This window comes from Lissotriton helveticus, chromosome 6 (assembly GCF_964261635.1).
Source record: "Lissotriton helveticus chromosome 6, aLisHel1.1, whole genome shotgun sequence".
NCBI lineage: Eukaryota > Metazoa > Chordata > Amphibia > Caudata > Salamandridae > Lissotriton > Lissotriton helveticus.
Genome location: NC_136067.1, coordinates 1,012,515,628 through 1,012,528,035, shown reverse-complemented (window position 1 = coordinate 1,012,528,035; position 12,408 = coordinate 1,012,515,628). Strand labels below are relative to the sequence as shown.

The 12,408-nt window shown below is 44.5% G+C and overlaps 1 protein-coding gene across 1 annotated transcript in view; it reads right to left on the bottom strand.

Moving 5' to 3' along the window:
- PACRG (parkin coregulated) overlaps nt 1-12,408 on the bottom strand; it is a 1,423,914-nt gene that overhangs the window by 1,002,182 nt on the left and 409,324 nt on the right. Inside the window, exon 2 of the mRNA XM_078648640.1 lies at nt 7,514-7,648. Coding sequence (XP_078504766.1) covers nt 7,514-7,648 — 135 coding nt within the window. The remainder of the gene's footprint in view (nt 1-7,513; nt 7,649-12,408) is intronic.

Sequence of the window (12,408 nt, the reverse complement as noted above, 5' to 3'; positions counted from 1 at the left end):
CAGTGTCCTTGGTCATCTGGACAGCCTATTCCCCAAGGCGTTTGACACAAGAAAAACAAACCCCAGTTCAAAGGTTAATGATACACTGGCAAGTATTTCTTCGCTTAAAGACCATCATAACAGAGAAGAATGATTTTCCTGCGTTTTAGTTTATCTTATGAGGAGCAATAACCAACTGCTTGCTGGCGTGTCAGCATTTGACCTTCCTGTGACCCGCTCGGTGTACATCGTTGGTGAGGAATCTACCTACGATGTCAGATCCTCATGCTTTCAAGGTGACAAGGAGCTGTGTGGAGTGTGAAGCAGCCTGTCAAGAAATTGTGTTTCTAACAGTGTGGAACAGCGAAACTTTGAAAGTACTGTTTACCTCTCAACTGACTGGGAAGGAGTGACTGGGAAGGAGTGGGCTGTGAAGTGTGCCCTCTACGAAAGAGACACTGAGAAAAAGCTCTGCATTACTTGGTTTTAGATGGCATTTGCTATGATGTGAAGGGGCTCTGGCAGATGCCTAGTGATGAGGTGTGACATCTGGGAGACTACTGCAGGGGGAGCGACATGTTGTGGGAAAGTCGGCACTGCTTGTACATTTTTGTGGCTCTGCTTGTGGTGCATTATTTAAGTTACAGCAGAATGCTGTCCTCCGCTACAACGTTAGACACTTGGCAGTTACTCTCCACTTTGAATTTTCTTTTAAATTCAGGCGCGTGTAGCATATGTCTTGTGCACCCTTACCTGCGTGTTGGACTCATGCAGCTTGTTCATGAATGCCTCTATGATGTCGGTGTTCCTGCGAGACCCTAAGCTGCTGACAGTCACTTTTCAGCACAAACATGCCGTGAGCCATACGGTGAGCTGTTTGCTGCCAGTCTTCCTGCCATAGCGCTCTGCCAACCACGTTTTTAATTGAGATTTCAGCCTCTGATGATGGCAGCGACGAGTTATGCTTATGGACATGGAATTGCTGCTCGTTTCTTGCAAGACACTTGACATTACTTTAGCCAAGGTACTGTTTATTAACATGTCCTGCATGTCGCTGTGATCATTTGCCATGTGGAATATGTTGGTCGGGGGCAAAGATCAAGCCCTGGTGTTTGAACTAAAAGGAGTTGGATGAAAGAGCACTGGGTATTAAGGGCCAAGACTGGGAGTAAGGAGTCCAGAATTGGGAAAATGTCACAAGCAAGTTTTTGATTTAATGCATTTGATGAGATGTTTATTTCTTTTAAATTAAGCCACTCACCAGTTTGTGGTTATGTATGGGATGACATTAAGTTTTCAGTCACCTATTGTTTTACTGCTTGTGATATCTGTCACTTGTTCATTTGGGGTGTGCGTGAATTCACTGTAAAAATCTTTAACTGAATTAGTGTATTCACTCATTGGTTGTGGTGTGTTTAATTTTAGTATGCCCCTACTATGTTTAGGTTGTGTAGCGAAGAGTACTAAAACTTTTGTTTCACAGGGTGGTGTGTTCCCTGTTGCACTAGCTTGTGTGGTGGTGTAGTGAAATGCTCCTGTTTTATTTCAAGAGTGCCTCAGTTCATTTTGAGTGGGTTTGGGAGCTAGGTGCCCCGTCATTGATCATAGGGATCTGTGTTTCCCTATTAAGTGAACATTACCTTACGGGAGCGCCCGGTTATGGAACATGGGAAATGCATTCCCCATCACATGCTCATTGTGGGAGCTAAGTGCCCCAATTACATTGTTAAGTGGTTTTGGGACCTTAGTTTCCCAGTGCTTGATCATAGGCACATATTTGTTCTATTACATGGAGTTTGCGGGAGCTGTGCGCTACTAATTTTGAGTGTTATGCCAGCCTCACCTCAGTGACGTGACTGTTGTCACATTTGTAAGTTTTGTATAATGTGTCCATAGTTCATGGGTGTTTTCCTGTCACGCCATGAGTCTGGATCTTTTTGCCTCTTGCTGACCTGGCCAGTCGGTTTGTTTGGTTTTTGGGTTTTGTATGCTATGTGTTGGCGTGGTGGTGTGTTTGTTACTTCGATTTGGGCGTAATGTGTGTGGAAGGTTGTTTTTTTGATTGAGAAAGGGAGAAGGGGGTGGTGAATGTAATTTGCTGGTTTGCGTGAGTGAATGTTAATTGCTGATCTTACCTGATTTCATGTTAATTGCTGAAGTTGCGTCATTTGAGTTGTTCTCCGCAATTTTATTTCTATTTATTGTTTTCTATTAAAGAAGGGAGATGTGTTGTACTTATTCCTGCTGTTCAGCCTAGAATGTTTGGTGTGAGAGCTTGTTAGAATGTTGAGTGTGTAAGACTGTCAGTTGGATGGAGGGTTGAGCGGCAGGAGGCTGCTCCTGGTGAGGTTTCTATCCTCTTCTTCTTAACTTACCATCTTACCTAAATAAACTACTTACAAGGAACTACAAGGACTACGCTACAATTATTTACAACAACCATCTCACTCATGGAGGACCGGAAAATGGTCAGGATTGACACGTGTTGCTTCCACAACGGAGCTTTGCATACATTCATCAAGAACAACACTAATAGTATGGAACCCATAGAGGAGAATGGACATGTTACCCAGCTATAGGATGGATAAACAACCTCAGGAGGCCAAATGTGACCCAGGCAGCAGCAGAAACTCCAGTTTATAGTCATGGGACAGAAGCATGCAAAAAAAACCAGATAAATATCTGTTGCTTATTGAATGCATCCTCACGGGCTTCAGAAGTAAGAGGTGATTATGATTGCAGTGAATGAGCCACCAGCAGGCTGCCGGTTGCGCGTTCACCACGATCTCTTGGCAATTTCCCACCCGTCATTTTATGATGGCGGGCAGGATTGTAGCGGTCGGGAGCTCTGACTGCCAGAATCGGGAACTCCGTCTGCCAGCAATCCAATGGGCTCGTAGAGCCCTCTAGAGCGGCGGAGGCCCTCAGCACACAAAGCATGTCCCTGGTGTGATTATGATGCTGTATCACCGCCAGCCTTTCCACGGCAGTTCACCCGCTATGGAAAGGCTGGCGAGGATGGAATTTGGGGGCCCGTTGCGGGCCCCTCTTGACCAGGGGGAGTTCGTTATTGTACTTGGGGGTGCCCCCCTACATTTCCCTCACCATGTGGCATGCAACGCGTGGTGTCTGCCACGTAGTGCAGGGAAATGTAAAACGTGCATTTTTAACATTGAAGCTGGTGCTGTAGCTAGCAGCACCGGCCACAATATTAAATATAGCAGATGCGACCGCTACGGTGGCAGTCGGATTGCAACACCCCCTGTGGGACTTCCGCCTTGTAGGCGGGTGGTCCCACTCCCCGATACGATGGCGGACAGACCGTAATGACCCCTAAGTGTCCTGACCAAGACTTCCTCAACTTCATCAGAAAGTTACACATCATTATCCTGCAAGATACTGAGTTCATGGAGGATCCATTCCTGTCAGGTAGCATGTCTGTCAGGTCCCAGAAACCAATAAACCTACCTGAACACCCTTAGCTCGTTTTTCTACTCTCTTCAAAAGTGGAACAGATAAAAACCTCCTGGCCACCTGGACTCCCTTGATGAACAGCATTCTTAATGTAGTTGAGGAGGCAAATCTATCTAGGTGAATCTGTGCTTGTCCTAAAAAAAATACAGAAACAACTAAAATATATGGCCAGGTCTTAATGCCAGCTGAACAGCAGTAGGCACACTAATAAATCGATCAGGTTTCTTATAAAGAGCAACAACTCACCCGTACGGGTCTCAAGGAGTTGAGTGGGGGGCGGCATGGATCTGCAGTTCAGTCGAAGAGCCAGGTCTTGAGGTCCTTCCTAAATTGCGGCAGCAATGGTGATTGCCTGAGGTGCACAGGTAGGGAGTTCCAGATCTTCGCAGTAAGGTAGGAGAAGGATCTTCCTCCAGCCGTGGTCTTGCAGATTTGTGGGATGGAGGCCAGTTGGGCGGAGCGTAGATTTCCGGTGGGAGTGTTGAAGGAGAGGCGGCAGTTGAGGTATGCATGATCTGCGTTGTGGATGTCTAAGTAGGCATGCATGAAGAGCTTAATTCTTTTGTTGATGGGTAGCCAGTGAAGGTCTCTCAGGTGGCCGGTGATGGGGCTGTGGCGTGGGATGTTCAGGATGAGTCTGGCAGAGGCATTCTGGATGCTATGCAGTTTCTTTAGGAGTTTCTTGGTGGTGCTGGCATAGAGTGTGTTGCCATAGTCGAGTCTGCTGCTGACAAGTCATGGGTGACCGTTTTCCGGGACTCAGTGGGGATCCACTTAAAGATCTTGCGAAGCAGTCAGAGCGTGTGGAGGCAGGAGGACAAAACGGCAATGATTTGCTGGTTCATTGAGAGCGAGGATTTCAGGATGATGCCGAGGTTTCATGCTGGGTCCGTGGGGGAGGGGCGAGCTCCGTAGGCCACCATGAGTCGTCCCAGGCAGTGGGGATGGAGCCCAGGATGAGGACTCTGGTCTTGTCAGAGTTAAGCTTGAGGCAGCTTTCCTTCATCCAGGGGGTGGCTACCTTCATCTCGTTGCGGAAGTTGCTCTTGGCGCCTGTGGGTTCATCTGTGAGAGAAAAAATTAGCTAGGTGATGTTGAGTCTGTGGCTTCTGACATTGTTTGCAAGTGGGCGATGTAGATGCTGAAGAGGGTGGGGCTCAGGGAGGATCCCTTAGGCACTCTGCAGCACAATGCAAGCTATGCCGTCTTGAACTCTGAGAGGTTTTTTCCGTCCATTAATGTGCATAGCTTGCATTGTCAATGACAGCGTATTCTTACACAATCTTTGTTCTCCAAGTGCATGTGTAAAGTCACTATTTGAGACTTTTATTTGTTTGGTAGCCCAGACGTATTGTATTCACCCAGCAACACAGTCACTTTGAAGTCTGTAGAAAGATCATCTTGACGCTTTTGATTGAACACTAGGGAAAGTGGAAAGTGGGAAGGCCACACCCTGGTATAGTCGTTTCATTTTTGCCTCATTTGATTGTTTTTTAGGAATACACCCCCTGATGAACGGCATCGAGTATGCCCAAAATGCATTGGGGATGATTTATTCTGATGCTTCACCATTGATGAACCTATTGTTTCTACATGAATGATGTGGACAGTTCATGAATCTAAGGAACAACCATATTGAATAACGATGAATAAATAAGTTCAATTGAAACACTATGGTTGATTTTTTATTAAAGCGATTTAAAGAGATTCCGATTGGACATAGGCAGTGCACCTGAGGGATGCTTCCCAGTGGGGCAGCGCAGCAGTTTTATTTCACATTTAGTGTATACCACTAAAGAAAATAGATTGTTGCGTAACTGAGTCACTTCAGATGGATAAGGCATTCTAGTTCCACAGCCATCCAAGGATAAAACAAGCAAAAGTACTTTGGCAAACTGCTCAAAGAAACTGCCTACCTTGAGTGACTAACAGTTCAAGACCAGACATTCATAGGGTTCTGAAAGTGTTTGAAGAAATAACTGGATGACAGGCCAAATGGTAACTCTGTGTAGTAAATACTTATTAACTACTCCCAGATCCTCTTTAACTTACACAGGTTAACTTTCACTAAGGTCAACCAATAGTTTCTGCTTTTAAAGAGGTATACTTGGGAGCTGTAAATGAACCTGCAACTACTGAGACCACAGGAGACCCCTTTATTCTCTGCACTTTGACATTCAGAAAGAACCTTTTATTTTTTTGTTGATTAGGAGAAACTGTTAAAATAAGCGATTTGAACAAAAATTAACTGTTATTAGCTCAGTATGAACAGGCAACTTGTGCATCACCTTGACACTCATTTACTGGTCTTAGTCATTAAGTTGTGAAGTTATCTACATCTGGTAATGTTAATGTACACAGCAAACTAGACTCAGTGCCCTTACCAAATGGGAGAGGAACTTGTGAGTTGAGTGGGACAGTGGTAGTATTACCAGATTATTCTATGTAAATGACAGAATGCCACATAAAACCAGTGCAACACTTCAGTTTCTGTAAATCAGACTATACAAGATCACACTGGGCAATTTATGAAATGTATGAAAATGTATGGCAATTACTAAACACATATTTTATGATATCACATATGTAGGGGTGATACTTTTTTATCAATATATTAGACATTCGACTTACAATCATGCAAAATATAACAAACCACACTCCTGAATTTGACAGGAGTGCCTTTTCATTGAGTTAACAATTATTCCCCGTATTTATACACTGTTAACCAGGGCCACTGGAATTTTACAGGCGGGCCTTTTTCCTCATAAATATGACCTTGCTTCATCTGCCACCAGATCCATCATATGCCACATAATGTCCAGATTTAACCAAAAACATATTTCTAGTTCAAGTGAATAAAAAGTTACTAAAAATAAGGTGAAAAGCCCTCTGCAAAGGTTGCCCGGTCTTCTGTTTTGTTGTTCCTTATTGCCCAATTTGGGTGTTAAACTGGTAGTGATGAAGCAAAAATTTGCTCAGTCAGTGTTTACCAGTGTAAAATTACATAATAAGGAAGTAATACCATCACATGTGCCGCATTATGCTGTATAATTCAAGTGGCCCTGGTGAATAGCATACACAGGGCAACTATGAACTTTCAAGCACACTTGTGCACCCTAAATTCACACGATTCACAGACATACAAATTCCATTTGCTGCCAGGGTCTCTACCAGTCGCCTTCATTACTACACACCGTTTGCATTTACAGCCATCACAATATTTGTATGTCCCCAGAAAATGTAGTCCCTGACTGACAAATGACAGGCGGGGGCAGGAGGGGGGGGGCGTCCTTGGACAACACCAATAATTAAATTGCGGGAGGAGGCTAAAGATCAGCTTCGGTTTTTCAAATTAAATTTTAAAACTCGCTCTGGTCTGCTGGGGGATTGGCAGGTTTTTACAAATAACATCAGCGGGCCTTTTAGAGGGAAACGCCGCCGCATTCGAATGGAGTCATTAGGCAATACATTTATTTTGAAGCCAATTAACCTTTTGTCAGAGAGACGTCGGTGCCGTAATGATTTCAGCCGGGTAGGTCGGCCTCTAACTGAGGCACGTAGGACAGCGATTACGTCGCCTGACACGCGCGGACGGCCGCGGAATGACAATCCGCCTTCGGTGGTATTCCGTCCTGCGTTTGCAGGGGAGCTTAGCCATTTAGGTAATTAAAGCTTCCATTTGGAAGCGTTCTGCAGGAAGGTGAAATTCGGGCCTGATAAATGGCCCCAGCTCACTGCATGCGGGCACTTCCCTCGCTTGATGGACGGCCTGAAATCGGCCGGGCTGCCAGGCACTCATAAAAATAGAGATGGATTCGGCAGCCTGCAATTCTCTGAGGCAAAGCCGCTCTGTCATCTTCCCTTTCGCGGGATATAATTTAATTGTTAGCCAAGGCGGACGGCTGGCTCCTGGGGCCTGTCTCCTAACGGCCTCCTCCCACCACCTTTCATTTGCTGAGAAATTACTTCAGTTTATTTACTTACAAGCCAACTTTGTTTGGCTATCTGAGATGTCACTTTAATAAGTGCAGCTGGCAGCGGCAGCTGTGCGCTCACGTACCTTCCAGGCGATTTTGTTTCCCATCGTGTCGTGCTCAAGGGCGATCGGGAAGTCTCCGCGCTCGTAGAACTTGCGGAAGGCCGTGGGCTTCGCGGGCCTTTCTTTGAACGCTCCTGCGGCCGGAGGGCCTCTGACCTGTGAAAAAGGAAAACAAATATATCTCATCATGCTTCATTCAGACCATAGGTTCATTCAGACCATAGGTATTTAAAAGGGGGCAGCAGAATGCGCGTGAGAGAAAAAGGTTGATAAGTGTACCTCTAATGAGATGAAATACGTTTGGAATTCTCTTCATTATGTGAGGGTCATTTTAAAGCCGGATAAAACTGGGTTCAAACGAGAGAGAGAAATTGGAAAGATAACTGAATGACTTCTTTGACAATAGAGTGGTATTCTAGAGCACATTACAAACTTTTTTTGAGGGGAAAAGAGGAACCTTTTGGAGCAACGCAGGTATATTTGGCGTCAAACTGGCACCATTCTCAGACAACAGAAGTATATTTTAAAGTAGGGTGAAATAGCACGATTCTATGGAAAAGTCTACTTTATGAACACACATTTAAAAATATTCGTATATTTTAGCAGAAAAACGGACTAGAAATTCACCGCTGATATGTGGCTTGTCCAATAGGTAGTGCCTTAGCACTACTGAAAAAGTCCCTTCCTAGGGACGATTTATTGCAAACATCCAACCCAACTGCAGTTGCTAAGTATCATAACCCTAAGGGCGTGGAGATGAACAAGGGGTTGATAGCTACTCTTGTGGAAAGAAATACAAACTGAGAAATCATTATCTATTTCTTCTGCATCTTTTTATTATACACATTATGCTATTGATCAATTCGTAACTAGTGATACTTTCGAAATAATCATTTGTCAGCGAACAGCAGTATAAAAATTATAAACTCTGGTATAGCACAACACACTGGCAAACTTCCATGAGCCTATTAAATGTTAAGGAATTGATTTTTATTTCATCCTCTCACAATCCACAAACTTGTCACCTCTGCTACATCAGCTATAACTTGTCTCTACTCTTTTTCGAAGTTGAGGTCTACTTGGTGAAAACTGCTTTTCTTAACGTTACCAGGATAGCCCTTCTAAGAATTTTTTTTTCCTTCCTTCCTTGGCTCTAGTGCAAGAAGAACAAGCATTTACAATGCAACGGTCTCGCCTTTGCAAAAGTTAGAGCAATTGGCATTGCAAATGATAACATTTTTATTTATGTGTTGGCTTTGAAAACAGATAAATAAATGGCATTGTCATTTACAATGCCAATAGCTTAATCTCTCGCAAATGCCACACACAAACACACAGACCCACACAGTGCCCCACACACACAGACACACACACACACAGAGCCCTACACACACACAGAGCCACACACACACACACACACAGAGCCACACACACACAGAGCCACATGCATCGCTAATACCCTTCAGTGGCTCAGTTTTAATGTGAAAGGAATATTGCACTTTGTTTTAATCGCAGCACCTACGCGCGTTTTGTGGTCCCTGGCTGTGCCGTGCAGGGGGGCAATGGGGACTGCCTTCTCGCGATGCCTTGCATCCAATGGCAGCTTTGTCCTTTCTCGATAAAGCACTGCTGATAAAGGGAATTTGCTATCAGCATTGGGGGCCAGCGCATAAGTGTGGTAACATTGGGGCACTCACGGCTGGTCGCGTTGCACTGGATGGCCTGGGGTTGCGCAGCTGGGGCTGTTTATATTAGCACAAGGCGATTTCAAGCAGCAATGTACAAGCCACCCGATACGTTGACAAAGGCACAAGGTCATGGCAGCTGTAGGCCTGCACCAGCCGCCACAGCCCAGACCGGGGGTGACAATGTTGATATAATAAGGAAGTATGTATGAAGTATGTAATAATGCTTATCCCACATGCTAACTAATATTTGAACCGATTTACAATGTTCTGTTGCATTATGCGTTCGGGGCCTTTTATCTCAATAGGTTACGGTGTGGTGTGAAGAGTAACATGGTTTCAGGTTCAAGCCACATACAGGTCAGTTATTTTACTACAGATTCTGTATCGTCAGGACAATGCTTCCCTTCCCTGGATTGTCTCGCCCACAATTTTTAGCCAAGTGTCCATGCAGCAGTAATGGCAGCCGCCTCGCACGGGGTTGCGCATTTATGTTGGGGCTATTGCAGTGCTTTACGGTAAGTGGCAAGCTTAAGTCAATGGGTATATGGCTTTGAGGGCAGCTTATTTTAAGAGGAACGTTTATTTTATGGTGGGTGCGATTACATGGGTGGATTCGCAAACATGGGTCAGCCAGCCCCTTAGCAGGTTATGTCCCGAAACTTGGAGTCTTTCGGTTTCAGAAGCAACAAAAAAGCAAAGCACAGGAATCATACAAACGGTGGAAGACTTAAGCCAAAAGCAACTTGGAGGTAAGAATAAGGGGGAGAACAGGGCAGACAGAAGGGTCCTGGCGTGAATCAACCGGAAGTTAGCGAAAGTGGCACCAGGGGACTACGGGAGGGAGGTATTGCACAAACCGGACAGCCTCTTAAGTTGATTTCTCTTTCCAGACAAAGACGCACATGAATACTGAGCGAAGTGAGCCTCCGAGAGGTATTACAGGCTAAATTGTTGCAAGCCCTGGCGAACGAGCAAGGATAGCTAAATAGTAATCAGCGTTCACTTCACAACGCAGAACCAGTCCGTAATGGAGGAGCAGAGCTCGCCAGCCCTATTCTCTATGGACGAGACCCTCGATCGGACGACGTGCACATTTCTCTTTTAGCCCCGTCCTTTTCAGACTGGGCTCCCGGACTTCCTGCTGACTTAAAAGGTTTCTTATCTTCTTTGTGGGGCCATCTGGACCCATAAAGAAGATAAGAAAGCTTTTTCCCCAAACGTAAGGCAAGGAACCCAGTCTGAAAAGGACAGGGCTTAGAGAGAAAGAAGAACGTCACTAGGACCTCTTCTCCAATGGCTGGCCACCGTTTAGGATGCCAGCCAATGGAGAAGAGGGGTGGGGCTTAACCCTCGCTAGTGAAGTACACTCTAAAACATAAAATCTCACGAGCTCGACTACGCATGGGCGCAGTACACCCCGCAAGACCTAAAAAACGACGCCCTGTAGATGCCTTGCGCTTGTGGGGGACTGGTATCAGAACATCCTAGCCAAAAATTTGCCTTGGATCAATAGTGTTCTAAATACATTATTTTTTAATAAACATTATTTAGGATATGATATTTGACAGACAATAATACTTCTGTTTACGATATTTTTACACACAACCTTTGAGGTTCATGGCATGTAGCTAACAGAGCCAAAACGACTCGAAAGTTGCAGAGAAGCCAAACATTTATTTCTTAAAAACAGGCTTACGTTTATTTGTCAATTCTGAACATTAACTGCATGTGACGTATAATATTAGATTCATCTGAACTGTATCTATGCTACTGTTTCTATTAGCACTAACCATGTGCTGAACTAAAATCACAACTAGTGTTTACAATCCCGAATCAACTAAATGCAAATAGTGAGAGCGGCATCCATGCATAATCTGTCATCATTTATTCGGCTATAGTTAGAATTTGGTTTAGGAGACAGTCACCTGAACTGAAGCCCACCTTTCCTCCAGTTACAAATCTCTTGTTTTGGCATTGCTCCTGGCCCAATGGGACACTGCCCTAGCTTGGACTGAGCCTTCGAGGAGGAGTATTTACTGCCTAAGAAGTCAGTTTTAACCGGAAAACCCCACAGCACAAGATCTACTTGTTCACTTAGGAAGTTTAACCAATAATGCAACATTTGATTAGGTATCGGTGTTTTTAACTGCACAACACATTGAGAAAGCTCATTTTGCACTGTAATAGGAGAGCTCTCGAGTGCTGCCAGCAGCCACAGCTGTACAAACATAAGTGGCAATTATTTGGTAAAATCAGAGGGCAAAGTAGTGGTACTGTCTATCCAAGCTCCTACAGCTGTTACCCCTCTCCCTCCTTCCCTCCCCCTAGACTAGAGAAGGACTGAGGCACATGGACGACACCTGTTCGACAGGACTCTGACATGTTCTGTTTGGCATGTGGGTAGACAGAGCATCTGTCGTCTGTTTAAAAAAAACACAATCCAATGAAGAAAGAACTGCACAAGTGTGTGAGGGCGAATATTCGAACCACCTTAACCCACAGCACAGTATGCTCCGCACTCTTAACATTTTCTGATGCCTGCTGACTGCTATTTCATATGACTGATGTAACTGGTCTGTAAAGCCTCACTCACCACCCATTCTCCAATGTTATTTTCTGTTATTTCAAACTGCCCATACTCATGTACAAGTTTGATCTCCATGATGAACAAAAAAAATAAAGACAGGAATAGAAAAATAAATGGCTTAAAAGTACGAGAGAAATATTACTGGAAGAGAGTCCATGCTTCCCCTGCTTTTCTGCTAACCTGAGTTTCTAACTGCACGTCGCACTTTATTATAATAATCGATAATCTATTTTTGTAAAGTACAAACATATCACCCCTTAAAGTTTCAAGGTTCTGGGGTCCATCAGGAAGATTAAGTGAGCTATTACCCAGAGTCATATGAAGCTGAGCTGCAGCTAGGGATCGAACCGTGAACCCCGTGCTCCGGAGTCAGCCAATGGGGCCGCTACGCCACACCTCTCTATGTTCATGCTGAGTGCCGTCTCCACTTGCAAAGATGCATTGGAATTTTGTATGACTACTACTGTCCCATTGTACGTGGCATGCTTTGGGGAATTTGTAAACATAAATCACTTTCTACAGCTATCAGGCAGCAAAATATTTGAATACCCTAATCACTGCCATTTCTGCCAGACAGACATTTTAATTAACATTCATTAATTTTACTCCTTTTTTCATGAAGTTGCATTTTGCAGACTTGC